Source organism: Oncorhynchus tshawytscha, linkage group LG01 (genome assembly GCF_018296145.1).
Source record: "Oncorhynchus tshawytscha isolate Ot180627B linkage group LG01, Otsh_v2.0, whole genome shotgun sequence".
NCBI classification, from domain to species: domain Eukaryota; kingdom Metazoa; phylum Chordata; class Actinopteri; order Salmoniformes; family Salmonidae; genus Oncorhynchus; species Oncorhynchus tshawytscha.
In genome coordinates this window covers 55,697,827-55,713,002 of record NC_056429.1, presented here as the reverse complement: position 1 = coordinate 55,713,002, position 15,176 = coordinate 55,697,827, and the positions used below count along the sequence as shown (strand labels likewise).

Sequence of the window (15,176 nt, the reverse complement as noted above, 5' to 3'; positions counted from 1 at the left end):
AATAGCAAGTTATACGGTCTATACAAAGAACTTACGTTCATTTGACTCGTAGTTACCGAGTTGTCGACATGACGTGAACGTGGTGAAATTCCTACCTGTCACGTGCGCGCCCCGTATCAAACGCTGGCTAAAAACTAGTTCCAGGCTGGGAAACGACATATTACAACAGAGAAGAACATTCCATCGACAGAGGAGCGGGAAAAGGGGGAATCCCTGTAACACTGGAGGTAAGAGGTATCCCCTGTTATTATAGTGTTATTAGGCCGCACTATTCCAGCTATCCGTAGCTAGCTACTGAGCGATGCTGGCAAGCTAGCTAGTTGAGGCAGGCTTGCCTTGTCAAAACGGGCCCCTGCTGATAATGAGGCAGTCTGTCGGTAAACTGGTGTGTTGGAGTTAATCAGCGACATTGGCAGCCACACCTGTTCACCGTAAATAAGAGAATAACGTTAGTGTTTAAAAAGTAGAGCTGACTAACCTCCCAGATGATGCAATCAGATGTTTCAAGTTCAAAGTTAGCTAACGTTACCAAGCTAACGTTAGTTAGCGTTTTCTAGCAAACTGCAGCAGCAGTCAGCGTTTACCATGTATGCAATGCGCTAACGACCGTGGTTGGCATTTGCAACTGCTAGCGAACTAGCTAGCTAACTGTTACTCAATCTCTTATGCAAATTATTCAAACGATGTTCGTAACTAGCTAACGTTATTTAGGTAACTTAGTTGAACTAACAAAATACTTTACTGTCTACATGTTAGTCGATATTATTGTTCAACACGACTAGCTGAGTTGGCTAGTATAACCTGTTAGCTGGCTTTTTAGTGTGGCGTCATTTCGCTAATTATCTTTGCCTTGAAAAAGGGATGTTCAAATAACTCTTAGTGAAAATGAAAGTTTCCAGAAATGTATAGTTGTCCGTTCACCAATGGCTTTATCATGTCTATCCTTCCCAAGAAGGGTACATCTTAAATGCAACTAAGCCTTCAACAACTAAGCCTTCATTGGCTGAGTACAGTATTTGCCCATCCAGTATCTCACTCTGATTTGCATAGTCTTAATTGCTGATTCAAAATTACTTTACCGTTGCAAAACTAATGTACAGCTGTTTTTTTATATTTTTAAATATATATGCAGATATCAAAGTATATTGATATTAAGCATTCCTTTATATTTCCCTTACAGCAATCATGGTAGGCGAACGCCGCAATGGGAACCTACTTGTCCAGCTAGGCACGAAGCTGCAGGCCTATCCAGAGGAGTTGATCCGGCAGCGGCGGACTCACGATGGCCAGACAGAGTACTTGATCCGCTGGTGCCTGCTGGCCATAGACGACGGTAGTGGCTCAGGTGGAGGGAGCAATGAGGCAGGAGGAGGTGGGGGAAGCAGTTCAGGGGTGGGTGGCTCCAGCGGCTCAACCTCAGGCGAGAGCAAGACTGAGAACATACTGATGTGGATGTCAACGGAGGATGTCTACGCCAACTGCCCCACTCTACTGGGCAAGCGCAAGGCAGACACCCAGCGGCCCCTCCAGGAGGAGGAGAGGCCCAGTGGAGAGTTCCCTGCTGATGTCACCTTTGATGAGGTGGAGCTCTCAGACATGAAGGACGATGTCAAGAACTTGGTCACGAGGGCCCGCAAGCAGATGGCCAAGAAGAGCGACTTTGCCATCAGCATCACACACACCATCCACGTGCTTAGTGCCTACGCCAGCATCGGCTCACTGGTGGGCGTCTTCAAGGAGACCGGTGCCCTGGACCTGCTCATGGAGCTGCTCTGCAACAAAGAGCGACAAACCCGCCGAAGTGCTGGGAAGATGCTCCGGGCTCTGGCCTCTCATGACGCAGGTATGGTGTTTTGATAGTTTCATTCTTAGACTGTCCCAGTGTCAGCCATGTCGGAAATGAGAGTAGAGTGACATGCTGTTAGCATGCTGACTGCAGGAATGTCCACCAGAGCTGTTGCCAGAGAATTTAAGGTAGATTTTTCTACCATAAGCTGCCTCAACATAATTTTAGAGTATTTGGCAGTACGTCCAACAGGCCTCACAACCACAGACCATGTGTATGGCGTTGTGTGCTTGAGAGGTTTGCTGATGTCAATGTTGTGAACAGTGCCCCATGCTGGGGGTATGGGCATGCATAAGCTATGGACAACAAACTATTGCATTTTATTGGTAGCAATTTGAATGCACAGATACTGTCCTGAGGCCCATTGTCATCTGCTACGATCACCTCATGTTTCAGCATGATAATGCACATCCCCTTTGTTGCAAGGATCTGTTCACAATTCCTGGAAGCTGAAAATGTCCCAGTTCTTCCATGGCCTGCATACTCACCAGACATGTCACCCATTGAGCATGTTTGGGATGCTCTAGATTAGAGGTCGACCGATTAATCGAAATGGCTGATTAATTAGGGCCGATTTCAAGTTTTCATAACAATCGGAAATCTGTTATTTTTGGGCGCCAATTTTTTGGGGGGAATTTATTTATTTTAATTGAATTAAAATGGACTTTAAAAAAAACATTTATACACCTTTTATTTAATCTTTATTTAACTAGGCAAGTCAGTTAAGAACACATTCTTATTTTCAATGATGGCCTAGGAACGGTGGGTTAACTGCCTCGTTCAGGGGCAGAAAGACACATTTTCACCTTGTCAGCTCGGTGGAACCAATCTTGCAACCTTACAGTTAACTAGTCCAACGCAATAACGACCTGCCTCTCTCTTGTTGCACTCCACAAGGAGACTGGCTTACTGCATTTGCGTAACAGGCAAGGTAAGTTGCTAGCTAGCATTAAACTTATCTTTTAAAAAACAATCAATCATAATCACTAGTTAACTACACATGGTTTATGATATTACTAGATATTATCTAGCGTGTCCTGCGTTGCATAAAATCTGACTGAGCATACAAGTATCTGACTGAGCAGTGGTAGGCAGAAGCAGACGCGTAAACATTCATTCAAACAGCACTTTCGTGTGTTTTGCCAGCAGCTCTTCGTTGTGCGTCAAGCATTGCCCTGTTTATGACTTGAAGCCTATCAACTCCCGAGATGAGGCTGGTGTAACCGAAGTGAAATGGCTAGCTAGTTAACGCGCGCTAATAGCGTTTCAAACGTCACTCGCTCTGAGCCTTCTAGTAGTTGTTCCCCTTGCACTGCATGGGTAACGCTGCTTCGATGGTGGCTGTTGTGTTGCTGGTTCGAGCCGAGAGAGGAGCGAGGAGAGGGACGGAAGCTATACTGTTACACTGGCAATACTAAAGTGCCTATAAGAACATCCAATAGTCAAAGGTATATGAAATACAAATGGTATAGAGGGAAATAGTCCTATAATTCCTATAATAACTACAACCTAAAACTTCTTACCTGGGAATATTGAAGACTCATGTTAAAAGGAACCACCAGCTTTCATATGTTCTCATGTTCTGAGCAAGAACTCAAACACTAGCTTTCTTACATAGCACACATTGCACTTTTACTTTCTTCTCCAACACTTTGGTTTTGCATTATTTAAACCAAATTGAACATGTTTCATTATCTACTTGAGGCTAAATTGATTTTATTGATGTATTATATTAAGTTAAGTGTTCATTCAGTATTGTTGTAATTGGCATTATTACAAAAAATCATAATCGGTCGACCTCTAATCAATATAGCCTAACCAGAAGAGAACCTGTTCCTGACATCCCCCCCAGCCTGCTGCTGCTGGCCTTCTGCCATTTAGTCAAGTTGCCAGTAATAGGCTACACCAGTGGTCAACAACCTCTTCCATTTGGAGTGCCAATTTATTTTACCATTTCTACTGACATGATTATGATTTTCATATGCACAATTTTATGGAACAGTTAAATTTGTAATAGTCTTCATATCTCAATCAATGTCATGTGGTCAATCAAAATGTTACTATTCGAAAAGTAAATGTGCTAATATGTAAGAATAGCATACATACAGCCGACAAATACAAATTGCATTCGGTAGGTAGAAAATATCTTGGTTTTAAAAGTAAATATCCTATAAATCACATTGGCTATGCATGGCCTGTCTGCAAGGAACTTAACATTGTATTAACTTGGTCCAGCCCAAAGCATTTGCTTGCAACATTGTATAAAATATTTTGGGCCCTCCGTTTCCCACAGCTGTAGGCTACTTGCACAAGGGATAATAAGTCAATTGTGCTTTACCGGAATAAAAGTAAGTTACCAGAGACACAACTCATTTGGATATACGTGCTGAGGTCAATACGTAAAGCTTATTACTGTCCTTACGAAACTATCAACTTTACCCACACATGAACATTGTGTTTTCACAAGAGGCGCATGTAGCTTGTTGTTTTTGTCGGCCAATCATCAGTGGCACTAGTCTCTGACTCTGTGGCAAGCAAGTTAGGATATCAATGGAAGATTTAAAATGATGCTGTTAAATGAGAAGGATATGTTTCAATGACCAAGAGCCAGCAGGTAGGCTGCTACTTCAACTTTGAATGAAGTTACTGTGTAGGACGGGGAAAGGGCAGCCTATGTAGCTTTGATTAGCTAGCTTACCTAGCTTCTCTTCTTGGTTTGATGCAGTAAAAACGAGTGCTATGTAATCAGTGGATGATAAATAACCTAGCAGCTAGAAGTTAGTAACTAGTACAAGTGGGCTTCTTTGCTTCACTCTCTTCCTCCTTGTGCTACACAGTCACAAACACAGCACGGCTCCTCCCCCGCACGCATCCTCCCCCTGGTCCCTATATTTATAACACATTTATTCAGGTAGGGTCCAGGGAGGAAAGCTTGTTGGACCTGAGAAGACTTCTAATCTGAGAAATGTATTGGATTGTCTTGAACGGGAAAGATTCATATCCTTAATAATAGGTCATTAGGTCTGTGGGATATTAAAAGGTTCAAATATATTCTTCTGTAAACATCATTGACCTAAGTAATGGTATTTCTGAATGACTTAGCCTTATTTTCTGAAGAGGGGCTTGAATTCTGGGTTTAGCAATGCAGTTTTTCCACTGGTTAATCTTTGCCTGATGGCTTTAGTTTGCGTAGCATTTTCTATTTGACCAATAATGCTTCCGGTTTGATTTTAAGGGTGAGAGTCTTTGGTTAGCCTGTGGGCAATGGTTAGCCTAACTATGGGCTCTCGTACTTGCCCTTTAGTCATGACATGAATACTCTGTAACTTGGAATTGTGTGCAACTAGTCCGGATGTGAACCCGGACCAGTTAAGCTGTTTGTTATTCATTTGAATATACTCTGAATTGTTGACATTGGCTAAGTCTGTTGCAGTTGACAGCCATGACACTTTGTCATTGTCAGTGACAATTCACTGATGCAATCTGTACAATGCAAAACACAAAGATTAGTGGTACTGGTAAAGCCTTGTACCAGGTCCCACCAAGCATTTCTTTACCATGTTTTTTTGCCTTCCAACTGACCTTTTTTGGCAATTTGATGTAGCCTTATTATAGAGAATTCCCCAGTTGTAGAGCTGTTGATGTTTTTCTCATATGCGTCATCAATGAATGGTAAAAAAGAAGGGCTTACTCATCTTCCCTTTATAAAGAGGCCACCTTGGCTGATTTGGACTGTTTGTTTTAAGGTTTCTTAGCAACTATGTTTGCTGGAGGAAATGGATAACATTTTCATGTTTGATAAGATAAAGATTTTTTTTAACATGCTTTATGAAACCAGTCAACATTCATTGAATTGGGTTGTTGATTGTTATGGTAGGTTCATTTTTCTTTTATTAAGCCACTCACAATTGTCCTTTTAATTAATAAAGACACTGTCTGCTCTACTGTCTTGAATGGAATAACACAGCTATAGTGTTGTATTGCGTTTCTGTACTTTTTGAATTCCCACTCCTTGGGCCATGACGGTCCAACCTTGTGGACTCTTAAATGTGACTCCCCTATCAGGAATGGCTGAGACCTTTTGACATGGCGCTAAGTAGAGGTCGACCGATAATGATATTTCAACGCCGATAGGACCGATGCCGATTTTATTATTCTAACTTTTTATATATATTTAAAAAAAAAATATATATATTTGTAATAATTACAAGAATACTGAATGAACACTTATTTTAATTTTTTTGTGTGTGAATTTTACCCCTTTTTCTCCGTAATTTCGTGGTATCCAATTGTTAGTAGCTACTATCTTGTCTCATCGCTACAACTCCTGTACGGGCTCGGGAGAGACTAAGGTCGAAAGCGATGCGTCCTCCGAAACACAGCCCAACCAAGCCGCACTGCTTCTTAACACAGCGCGCATCCAACCCAGAAGCCAGCCGCAACAATGTGTCAGAGGAAACACCGTGTACATGGCAACCTTGGTTAGCACACACTGCGCCCGGCCCGCCACAGGAGTTGCTGGTGCGCGATGAGACAAGGACATCCCTACCAGCCAAGCCCTCCCTAACCCGGACGACGCTAGGCCAATTGTGCGTTGCCCCACTGACCTCCAGGTCGCGGCCGGTTACGCCAGAGCCTGGGCGCAAACCCAGAGTCTGCGCCACCAGTCTGCGCAACCACTGCGCCACCCGGGAGGCCCATGAACACTTATTTTAAATATAATACATAAATTAAACTAATTTAGTCTCAAATAATGAAACATGTTTAAATAATGCAAAAACTCAGTGTTGGAGAAGGTAAAAGTGCAATATGTGCCATGTAAAAAGCTAATGTTTCAGTTCCTTGCTCAGAACATGAGGAAGTATGAAAGCTGGTGGTTCCTTTTAACATGATTCTTCAATATTCCCGGTCAAGAAGTTTTAGGTTGTAGTTATTATAGGACTATTTCTCTCTATACCATTTGTATTTCATATACCTTTGACTATTGGATGTTCTTATAGGCACTTTAGTATTGCCTGCCTAATCTCTGGAGTTGATAGGCTTGAAGTCATAAACAGCGTTGTGCTTCAAGCATTGTGAAGAGCTGCTGGCAAACAAAGGAAAGTGCTGTTTGAATGAATGCATACGAGCCTGCTGCTGCCTACCACAGCTCAGTCAGACTCCTCTATCAAATCAGACTAAATTATAATAAAATAACACATGTGCCTTTAGGTCATTAATATGGTCAAACCCAGAAACTATAATTTCCAAAACAAAACGTTCATTCTATCAGTGAAATATGGAACCTTTCCCTATTTTATCGGATGGGTGGCAACCCTAAGTCTAAATTTTGCTGTTACATTGCAGAACCTTCAATGTTATGTTATAGTTATGTAAAATTCTGGAAAATTAATTACGGTCTTTGTTAGGAAGAAATGGTCTTCACACAGTTTGCAACGAGCCAGGAGGCCCAACCTGCTGCATATAACCTGACTCTGCTTGTACTGAACGCAAGAGAATTGACTTTCCCTAGTTAATATTGTCTGCTAACATGAATTTCTTAAATAAATATGCAGGTTTAAAAATATATACTTGTGTATTGATTTTAAGTCATTGATGTTTATGGTTGGGTACACTGGTGCAATGATTGCTTTTTTTGTGAATGCGCTTTTGTTAACCTCTTACAGTTACCCTCCTTTTTTCAATTTCTGCCTGAAGACATACCCAAATCTAACTGCCTGTAGCTCAGGTTCAAAACCAAGGATATGCATATTCTTGGTACCATTTGAAAGAAAACACTGAAGTTTGTCTAAATGTGACTTGAATGTAGGAGAATATAACACAATAGATCTGGTTTAGATAATACAATGAAAAAAACATGTTTTTTTTAATTGTTGTATCATCTTTAAAATGAACAAGACAAAACAAACATTCAGCTAGGATGATGGGGACAATTTCAGTGAAAAACATAAGACGGCAACAGTACTTGTGCAAAGTTTCAGAATGATAACTTCCAAAATGAGTGTGCTACATAACATTTATCATAAAGTCAACCAGGTGTCCCACACAAGTAGCCCAAATGTACCCAAGGGCCAAATTGGTGAAGTTATACATTTTGAATGGAATAACTATATACAAAATACCAAAATGGTATTCTAACCCCCCCCCCCCAAAAAAAATGACACAGTGACACTTTCACAGTGTCACTGTGAAAGAAAATGTTCAGTTAGAATAGGTTCACATATGAGCCCTGTATCAACAGGTATAATAAACAGATATATATATATATGTGTGTATGAGTACAGGGAACATAAGGTTGAATATATTATTATAGACCTGCTAGATCTACTGTCTCATTTATATTATGACATTTCAGCTAGATCTACTGTCTCCATTTCACGTTGGCCATTGTTGTGGACCTGCCCTCCCCTTAACAGCCTCTAATAGGCTATTTCATGTGGGGTGAGGTGGGGTGGCAGACACACTCGTCTCAGCCTAGTGGTTAGAGCGGTGGACTAGTAACCGGAAGGTTGCAAGTTCAAACCCCCGAGCTGACAAGGTACAAATCTGTCGTTCTGCCCCTGAACAGGCAGTTAACCCACTGTTCCTAGGCCGTCATTGAAAATAAGAATTTGTTCTTAACTGACTTGCCTAGTTAAATAAAGGTAAATATTACATTACATTTTTATATATTGCTACTAAAATTTTCAAAAATCACAAATAATATTTTATATTATTAATTTCAAACAACCGCATTAGCATGAGAATAACTTACCAGTCCAAAACTATGTCCTCTCCGTTCAAAAAATATTCCTCCATTTGGGAATCGCTAAATGAATCGTCCTCCAACAATCTGTCTCACTTTCCCGATCAATTTCTCCTAAAATTGTGTGTACATATGTATATCTAGACTTCGATTTAGCTTTCCCTGACTTAGTCGCCATACTGATTTGATATATAAACAGCTGAAGATGCGCTTTACCAAAACAACGCTGAGCGTAACATGCGTTGCTCCTTCCGGTATGAAACGTCAATGGCGATTGACCCTCTTTACGTCGGAGCTTACTACATGGGTTGGTCTTCCAACACACAAACATATTGCCTTTTACCTCAGCTCATTGGCTATCTACCCAGCTAGATTTCAAAACGATCAGTGGTCATTGGGTTAAAATACAGTCAATCAACGAAACAGCGGTCATATCATTGGTGCCCAATGTGTCGTCGAAAATGGAATGAGACGGAATTCACGACACAAGCGGTTCACAAAATGTTTCGTGTTAGGCTATAAAAATGGATTTTATCAAACAATAGACCATGGTGTGAACACTTATTTTAACTTTTCATATAATACATCAATATAATCAGTTTAGCCTCAAGTAAATAATGAAACATGTTCAATTTGGTTTAAATAATGCGAAACCAAAGTGTTGGAGAAGAAAGTAATGTGCTATGTAAGAAAGCTAACGTTTCAGTTCCTTGCTCAGAACATGAGAACATATGAAAGCTGGTGGTTCCTTTTAACATGAATCTTCAATATTCCCAGTTAAGAAGTTTTAGGTTGTAGTTATTATAGGAATTATAGGACTATTTCTCTCTATTTGTATTTCATATACCTTTGACTATTGGATGTTCTTATAGGCACTTTAGTATTGCCAGTGTAACAGTATAGCTTCCGTCCCTCGCCTCGCTCCTCTCTCGGCTCGAACCAGCAACACAACAGCCACCATCGAAGCAGCGTTACCCATGCAGTGCAAGGGGAACAACTACTAGAAGGCTCAGAGCGAGTGACGTTTGAAACGCTATTAGCGCGCGTTAACTAGCTAGCCATTTCACTTCGGTTACACCAGCCTCATCTCGGGAGTTGATAGGCTTCAAGTCATAAACAGGGCAATGCTTGACGCACAACGAAGAGCTGCTGGCAAAACACACGAAAGTGCTGTTTGAATGAATGTTTACGCGTCTGCTTCTGCCTACCACTGCTCAGTCAGATACTTGTATGCTCAGTCAGATTATATGCAACGCAGGACACGCTAGATAATATCTAGTAATATCATAAACCATGTGTAGTTAACTAGTGGTTATGATTTATTGTTTTTTTATAAGAAGTTTAATGCTAGCTAGCAACATACCTTGGCTTAATGCATTTGCGTAACAGGCAGTCTCGTTGTGGAGTGCAACGAGAGAGAGGCAGGTCGTTATTGCGTTGGACTAGTTAATTGTAAGGTTGCAAGATTGGATCCCCCGAGCTGACAAGGTGATAATCTGTCGTTCTGCTCCTAAACGAGGCAGTTAACCCACTGTTCCTAGGCAGTCATTGAAAATAAGAATGTGTTCTTAACTGCGCAAGTCTGCGCCCCAAAAATACCGATTTCAGATTGTTATGAAAACATCGGCCATTCCGATTAATCGGTCGACCTCTAGTTGCCACATTCGCTGAGGTTTCCTTTCTTTGGCAGTTTGAAGATAAGTACTTTTCTCCAGTCTTGTGATATGATATTATGCTCCCAGATCTTGTGAACGAGATCAGTCAGCACCGTGGTAGTGGTGTGGTCGACAGCTTTGTAGCCACTGTCTCTGGTAGCTTACTTTTATTACTTTATTTTTAACCTCGCGTAGATGAAGATAAATAACGCTTACGTAATTTGCTAGGTTGAGTGACAACCTATCACACAAGCCATTTTAGCATTTGAATGCTGAATGTGTCAGATATCAGGAAGAGGCCGCCTACCTTGCATTGCTCAGTGCTGGGCATATTGCTCAGTTTGACTACGTTACTGATGCTGCTTGGGTGGTAATGCTAGATTAATGACTGTCAACATTTACATGCAGTTTGACACTGATGGAGAGGATGCATCAGTTGTCTCAAGATGAGCGGGATTTTCATAAGGTAGAATGTAATATGAGAAACATTTTAGTGAACTGGCAATTCGTAACATATTAATACATTTTATGACCAATTTATTCTACACTTGGACCGGTTTGGGTCCTGCTGACCTATGCACTTGTATCTTAAACATATTTGTATCTGGTACTGAAGCAGTGAATCATTACCTCACTTTTTTAGAGTATGACTTGAAGTTCAAATTGAGTGAAACCGAACAGGGTTGTTAATCAGGTAGGTGTGTGTGTATATGCAACTCTCCTAGGGAAGTGGTAACCACCTCATTAGATACTAGGTGTCATGACAGACCAACAAGCAGTAATGATTCAGAGGGTAAGCTCAAAATAGTGTCCACATAAAATAATGGTTCTCCTGTCTTCCCACAGGGAGCCGTGCCTATGTGCTCCTGTCCCTCAGCCAGCAGGACGGTATTGAGCAGCACATGGACTTTGACAATCGCTACACCCTCCTGGAGCTGTTTGCAGAGACCACCTCCTCTGAGGAACATGGCATCTCTTTTGAGGGGATCCACCTCCCTCAGGTAGCTACCACATCATATTCCATGTCTCTGTACTGTATTCTTACTTACCAATGGGTTCCTACATGTACCTCTAGATCAAACCAGTGAATTACCGGTCGCGGAGATGTAATGTGGCGTTTCCCCTGTGTGCTCCAGATCCCAGGGAAGCTGCTGTTCTCCCTGGTGAAGCGCTACCTGTGTGTGACGTCCCTGATGGACAAGCTCAACACGGCAGGGGTGGAGTCGAGCTCTGAGCGGCAAGACTCAGCAGGCTCCTCCTCAGGGACAGGCCACCAGCCGGAGAACCTGCGTGTCCAACGAGAGTTTGAGTTCACCATGGCCATGGCTAACCTCATCTCTGAGCTGGTGCGCGTCATGGGCTGGGACCGCAACCGGCAGCCGCCACAGTCAGCCGGCCTGGTCCAGGGCAGCGCCTGCGGGGAGGACCGGGAGGACGAGCCGCCCCGCCGTGTGGTGCGTTCTATCTTCCAGCCTCGCTTCTCTGCCTCTGCTTCTGCCTCTCCTGCCACTGCTGCCGCCTCTAACATGGCAGCCACCACACCACCCAAGAAGAAGACCAGCAACGGCTTCAAGACGCGCACAGACTTCGCCAGCCGCTCAGCTTATGTGGAATATGTGCAGGAAAACCTGAAGAGCGGCATGCTGGTCCGTATGTTGGAGGATTATGAGGAGGTCAGCGCTGGTGATGAGGGGGATTTCCGCTACAGTAATGATGGCTCGCCACCAGTGCAGGTAAAAATCACACCTTGTATCAGCCTAGACTGTGTCACACAGCACAGGCTCCTGCGATTTGAGTTAGGGTTGAGTGATGACGGATTTGGGAAAGACATTAACGCTGTTTGGTCAGATTTGCTGTAAAGTGATTGTTTTTCTGTGCACAGGTGTACTGGACCTCCCTGTCTCGAACCTACTGGGTGCACTGGCACATGGTTGAGATCCTGGGCACTGGCACTAGTGGACAGGGTGAGAAAGACGCCCAGGAGAAGGCCTCCTCTCTGACTGAGACCATCAAGCTCACGACTGGTAAGAGAATCCTCTGCAACCACACTCACTCATGTAAGTGACTTTTAACAGTAACATGGCTCCGAAGCGCCAAAGAACACAAACTTTCAACCCTAATGCACACGCAGGTAATTCTGTAAATTCAACAAATTGCCATAATATTGTTTTTATTAGAAACTGTTGTCTAATATGGTTGTCTTGTATGCAGTGAGTCAGACCTTATTCTCCAAGCCTCCTGGTGGGCTGTACTCATTGCCTTACCTGGCTGAGGGGCTGCAGTCTGACGGCGCCACCCTGAGCAGGGCCGAGTGGTGGGAAGTGCTCTTTTTCATCAAGAAGCTGGAACCAAAGCAACAGCAGGAGATTAACAACATCCTGCGTCAGAGCCTCGATGAACAGGCAAGTGCCCATCACTGGAGCTGTGGCGGTCATGAAATGTTGTCAGCCAGTTATTGTCATACAAGCCTTTTGGATATCTACATTTTTAAAATAAGTATAATAAATCAATTGAATATACACTATCACAATAAATTTATTTTAGGTCTAAAGAAACATGATGTGAAGAAAATGCATTTCAAAAGAACAGAATATGATTTCCCCTACTGTATGTTATCTGATGGTGCACCGTGCTGTTAATTTACCAGACAAGATGTGCTTAAGTCCCGTGCCATTATTTTATAATAAGAGGAACATATTTGAACTTAACTGAATAAAATAGAATGGATATTTTTCCCTTTCCGGAGTGAGAGTGCGCCCAAATGAAGTGGCTATGTTGAGCGTTTGAAACATGTACTATATGCTAGATTTAGAGTTATTTAGCAACTTTGGTTGTGAGTGATGCAAACCTTAGACTGCCTTAGAAATCACAAGATATGATCTGCATGATGTGACCTATAGGCTATTGATGATTTTGAGAAAGTCACAAAAAAGCTTGCACTCTGTTCCTTGCCTCAGGCTGCACACGTTGTTCTCTCAAGTGATCATATTTTCACCCATCAGACTGTTCTCAGATAATAATCTGGTCTTTACTTGAATGGCCCATTTATTAAATGGGCAAGACAAAAAAAGGTGTGTCATCCGTATGCCCTGGAGTAGCGAATGGAAGCCACTTCCCCGCCGGTATGTTTTTCACTCATGTTGGGTAGGCTACTCCGGTAATTTGGCTGTCAACAGGTGATATTCTGCCCAAACTTTGTATGCCATGGCTCTCCAACCCTATTCAAATCAAATTTTATTGGTCACATACACATATTTAGCAGATGTTATTGTGGGTGTTTGTTCCTGCAGTAACCCAGTGCTTAATTTTTAGGAAACCAGGGGAAATCTGTTCTGGAACCTTGGTAGTTACATGTTTTGTTGTGAAAACAATCTCATTAAACTGACAGCCCCTCTCTGCACGCTGGAGAAAGGAATGAAGGAGAGGGGGGAGGAGATGGTAACTCAGTGGTGAGATATTCTGTTGCTAAAGGTAATGTCAGGCTATTATGGAAATATAAAAATATATTCGCTATAAAATACAAATTCACTAAGTGTAGGCTAAGTCTGAATTTTTTAAATTTAGGCTAGACCAAAGATGTATTTCTGCCAGGTGTAAAATGTGGTTGGCTATGTATTGTGTAACAGCACAATCATTATTTGAAATCAATTTGGGGGGGCTGAAAGGCTTATGCGTAAGCTCCAATATGCATATGGGTGTTTTGAATTAATCCTCACCTTAGAAAGTGCTGTCCATTTCGTTGTTTGGCTCTGAAACAACATTCACAACGACCATGTTTTCCACTCAGTTTCAACCTATTGTTGAACTCCTTTCTTCAAATTGAGCAATCGCAGTGAGGTGAGTTGTAAAAGCACATACTGTGTTAAGTGTTTTGATGTGATTTTCTATTGGATTGATGTTCGAGGGAAAATAGAGCCACCCCATCCGTCTTTAATTCCCACTCTCTAATCCTCTCACACTTCCTGCTATTTTCATGATGCTCAGCCCCCATGGATGTTGAGAGTAGATTTAATATTTTTGCCTCTCTCTGCTCTGTCAGATGTCAGACGTAGATGAGGCCACTCTTATCCAGCTGTCGGTGCCAGGCGAGGTGGCCCGGAAGATGCTCCACTACCTGAAGCAGACCCTGCAGAACTCATGTCTGTGGGACCTGCTCTGCTCCCATGCCTTCTCTAAACACTACCTGCGGCGTGGTGGTGGAGGCCTGGAAGACGATGAGCTGCTGCCCGACGGCTCCCTCGGATCCTCTGGCCTGGGTGGAGGACGGGGCAACTCCTCATCTGATGCCACCGCCACCGCCTCTTCCTCCTCTGCCATGGGCTCATTGTCCAAGAAGCCCAAGAAGGAGAGTCCTACGGACTATTGCTCCGACACAGAGTCTGAATTGCCCATGGAAGATGAGTCTAACTACCCAGAAGACCTGAAGGAAAAGATGAAAGGTGTGGCAGTCTGTGTTTGAGCTTTGTTTGTTTTTGTTGTTGGCAAACTACCTCTAGCTATAGCCAACCCCTTTTTCCAGAGAAAGACAAGTGAAACCATAAACATGCCCAAGAATACAGGGTTGTTTTTATTACCTCACACTGTTGCACTCTAGCCTGATTTTTAAATAATGACAGCCATACTTGCTCTAACATGCTGTGCCTTGTGTTTTCCCTACCAGTGTTTAACAACCCCAAGGTGCAGGGCAAGAAGACAGCCCTGGAGAAGCTGGGGGAGGTGGTTGACATCATGAAGAAGAGTGGCTCAGATCCAGTCCAGCAGCTGGCTGGGATCAAGTTCATCATCCAGGTCCTAGAGGATGAGGGGCCTCAGGAGAGAAGCACCCTCAGGACGGATGCTGTCCAGACCATACGGTAAGGCTGCTGTCTGCACACTTCTATTCTCTTAGGGTCATGTTTGAACTCTAACATTTGTGTCCTCCAACTTGATC

At 42.8% G+C, this 15,176-nt stretch overlaps 1 protein-coding gene across 4 annotated transcripts in view; it reads left to right on the top strand.

Moving 5' to 3' along the window:
• The window catches only part of LOC112253529 (cullin-9), a 34,834-nt gene continuing 19,658 nt past the window's right edge, over window positions 1-15,176 (top strand). For 2 of the 4 annotated variants that reach the window (XM_024425493.2, XM_024425477.2), the window contains exons 1-8: window positions 7-227; window positions 1,181-1,843; window positions 11,093-11,247; window positions 11,383-11,979; window positions 12,129-12,270; window positions 12,458-12,648; window positions 14,286-14,685; window positions 14,907-15,099. In XM_024425493.2, coding sequence (XP_024281261.1) covers window positions 1,186-1,843; window positions 11,093-11,247; window positions 11,383-11,979; window positions 12,129-12,270; window positions 12,458-12,648; window positions 14,286-14,685; window positions 14,907-15,099 — 2,336 coding nt within the window. In that variant the 5' untranslated portion in view covers window positions 7-227; window positions 1,181-1,185. Of the gene's footprint in view, window positions 228-1,180; window positions 1,844-11,092; window positions 11,248-11,382; window positions 11,980-12,128; window positions 12,271-12,457; window positions 12,649-14,285; window positions 14,686-14,906; window positions 15,100-15,176 lie in introns of all 4 variants that reach the window. The other 2 variants (XM_042323287.1, XM_024425485.2) reach the window with 2 other exon arrangements.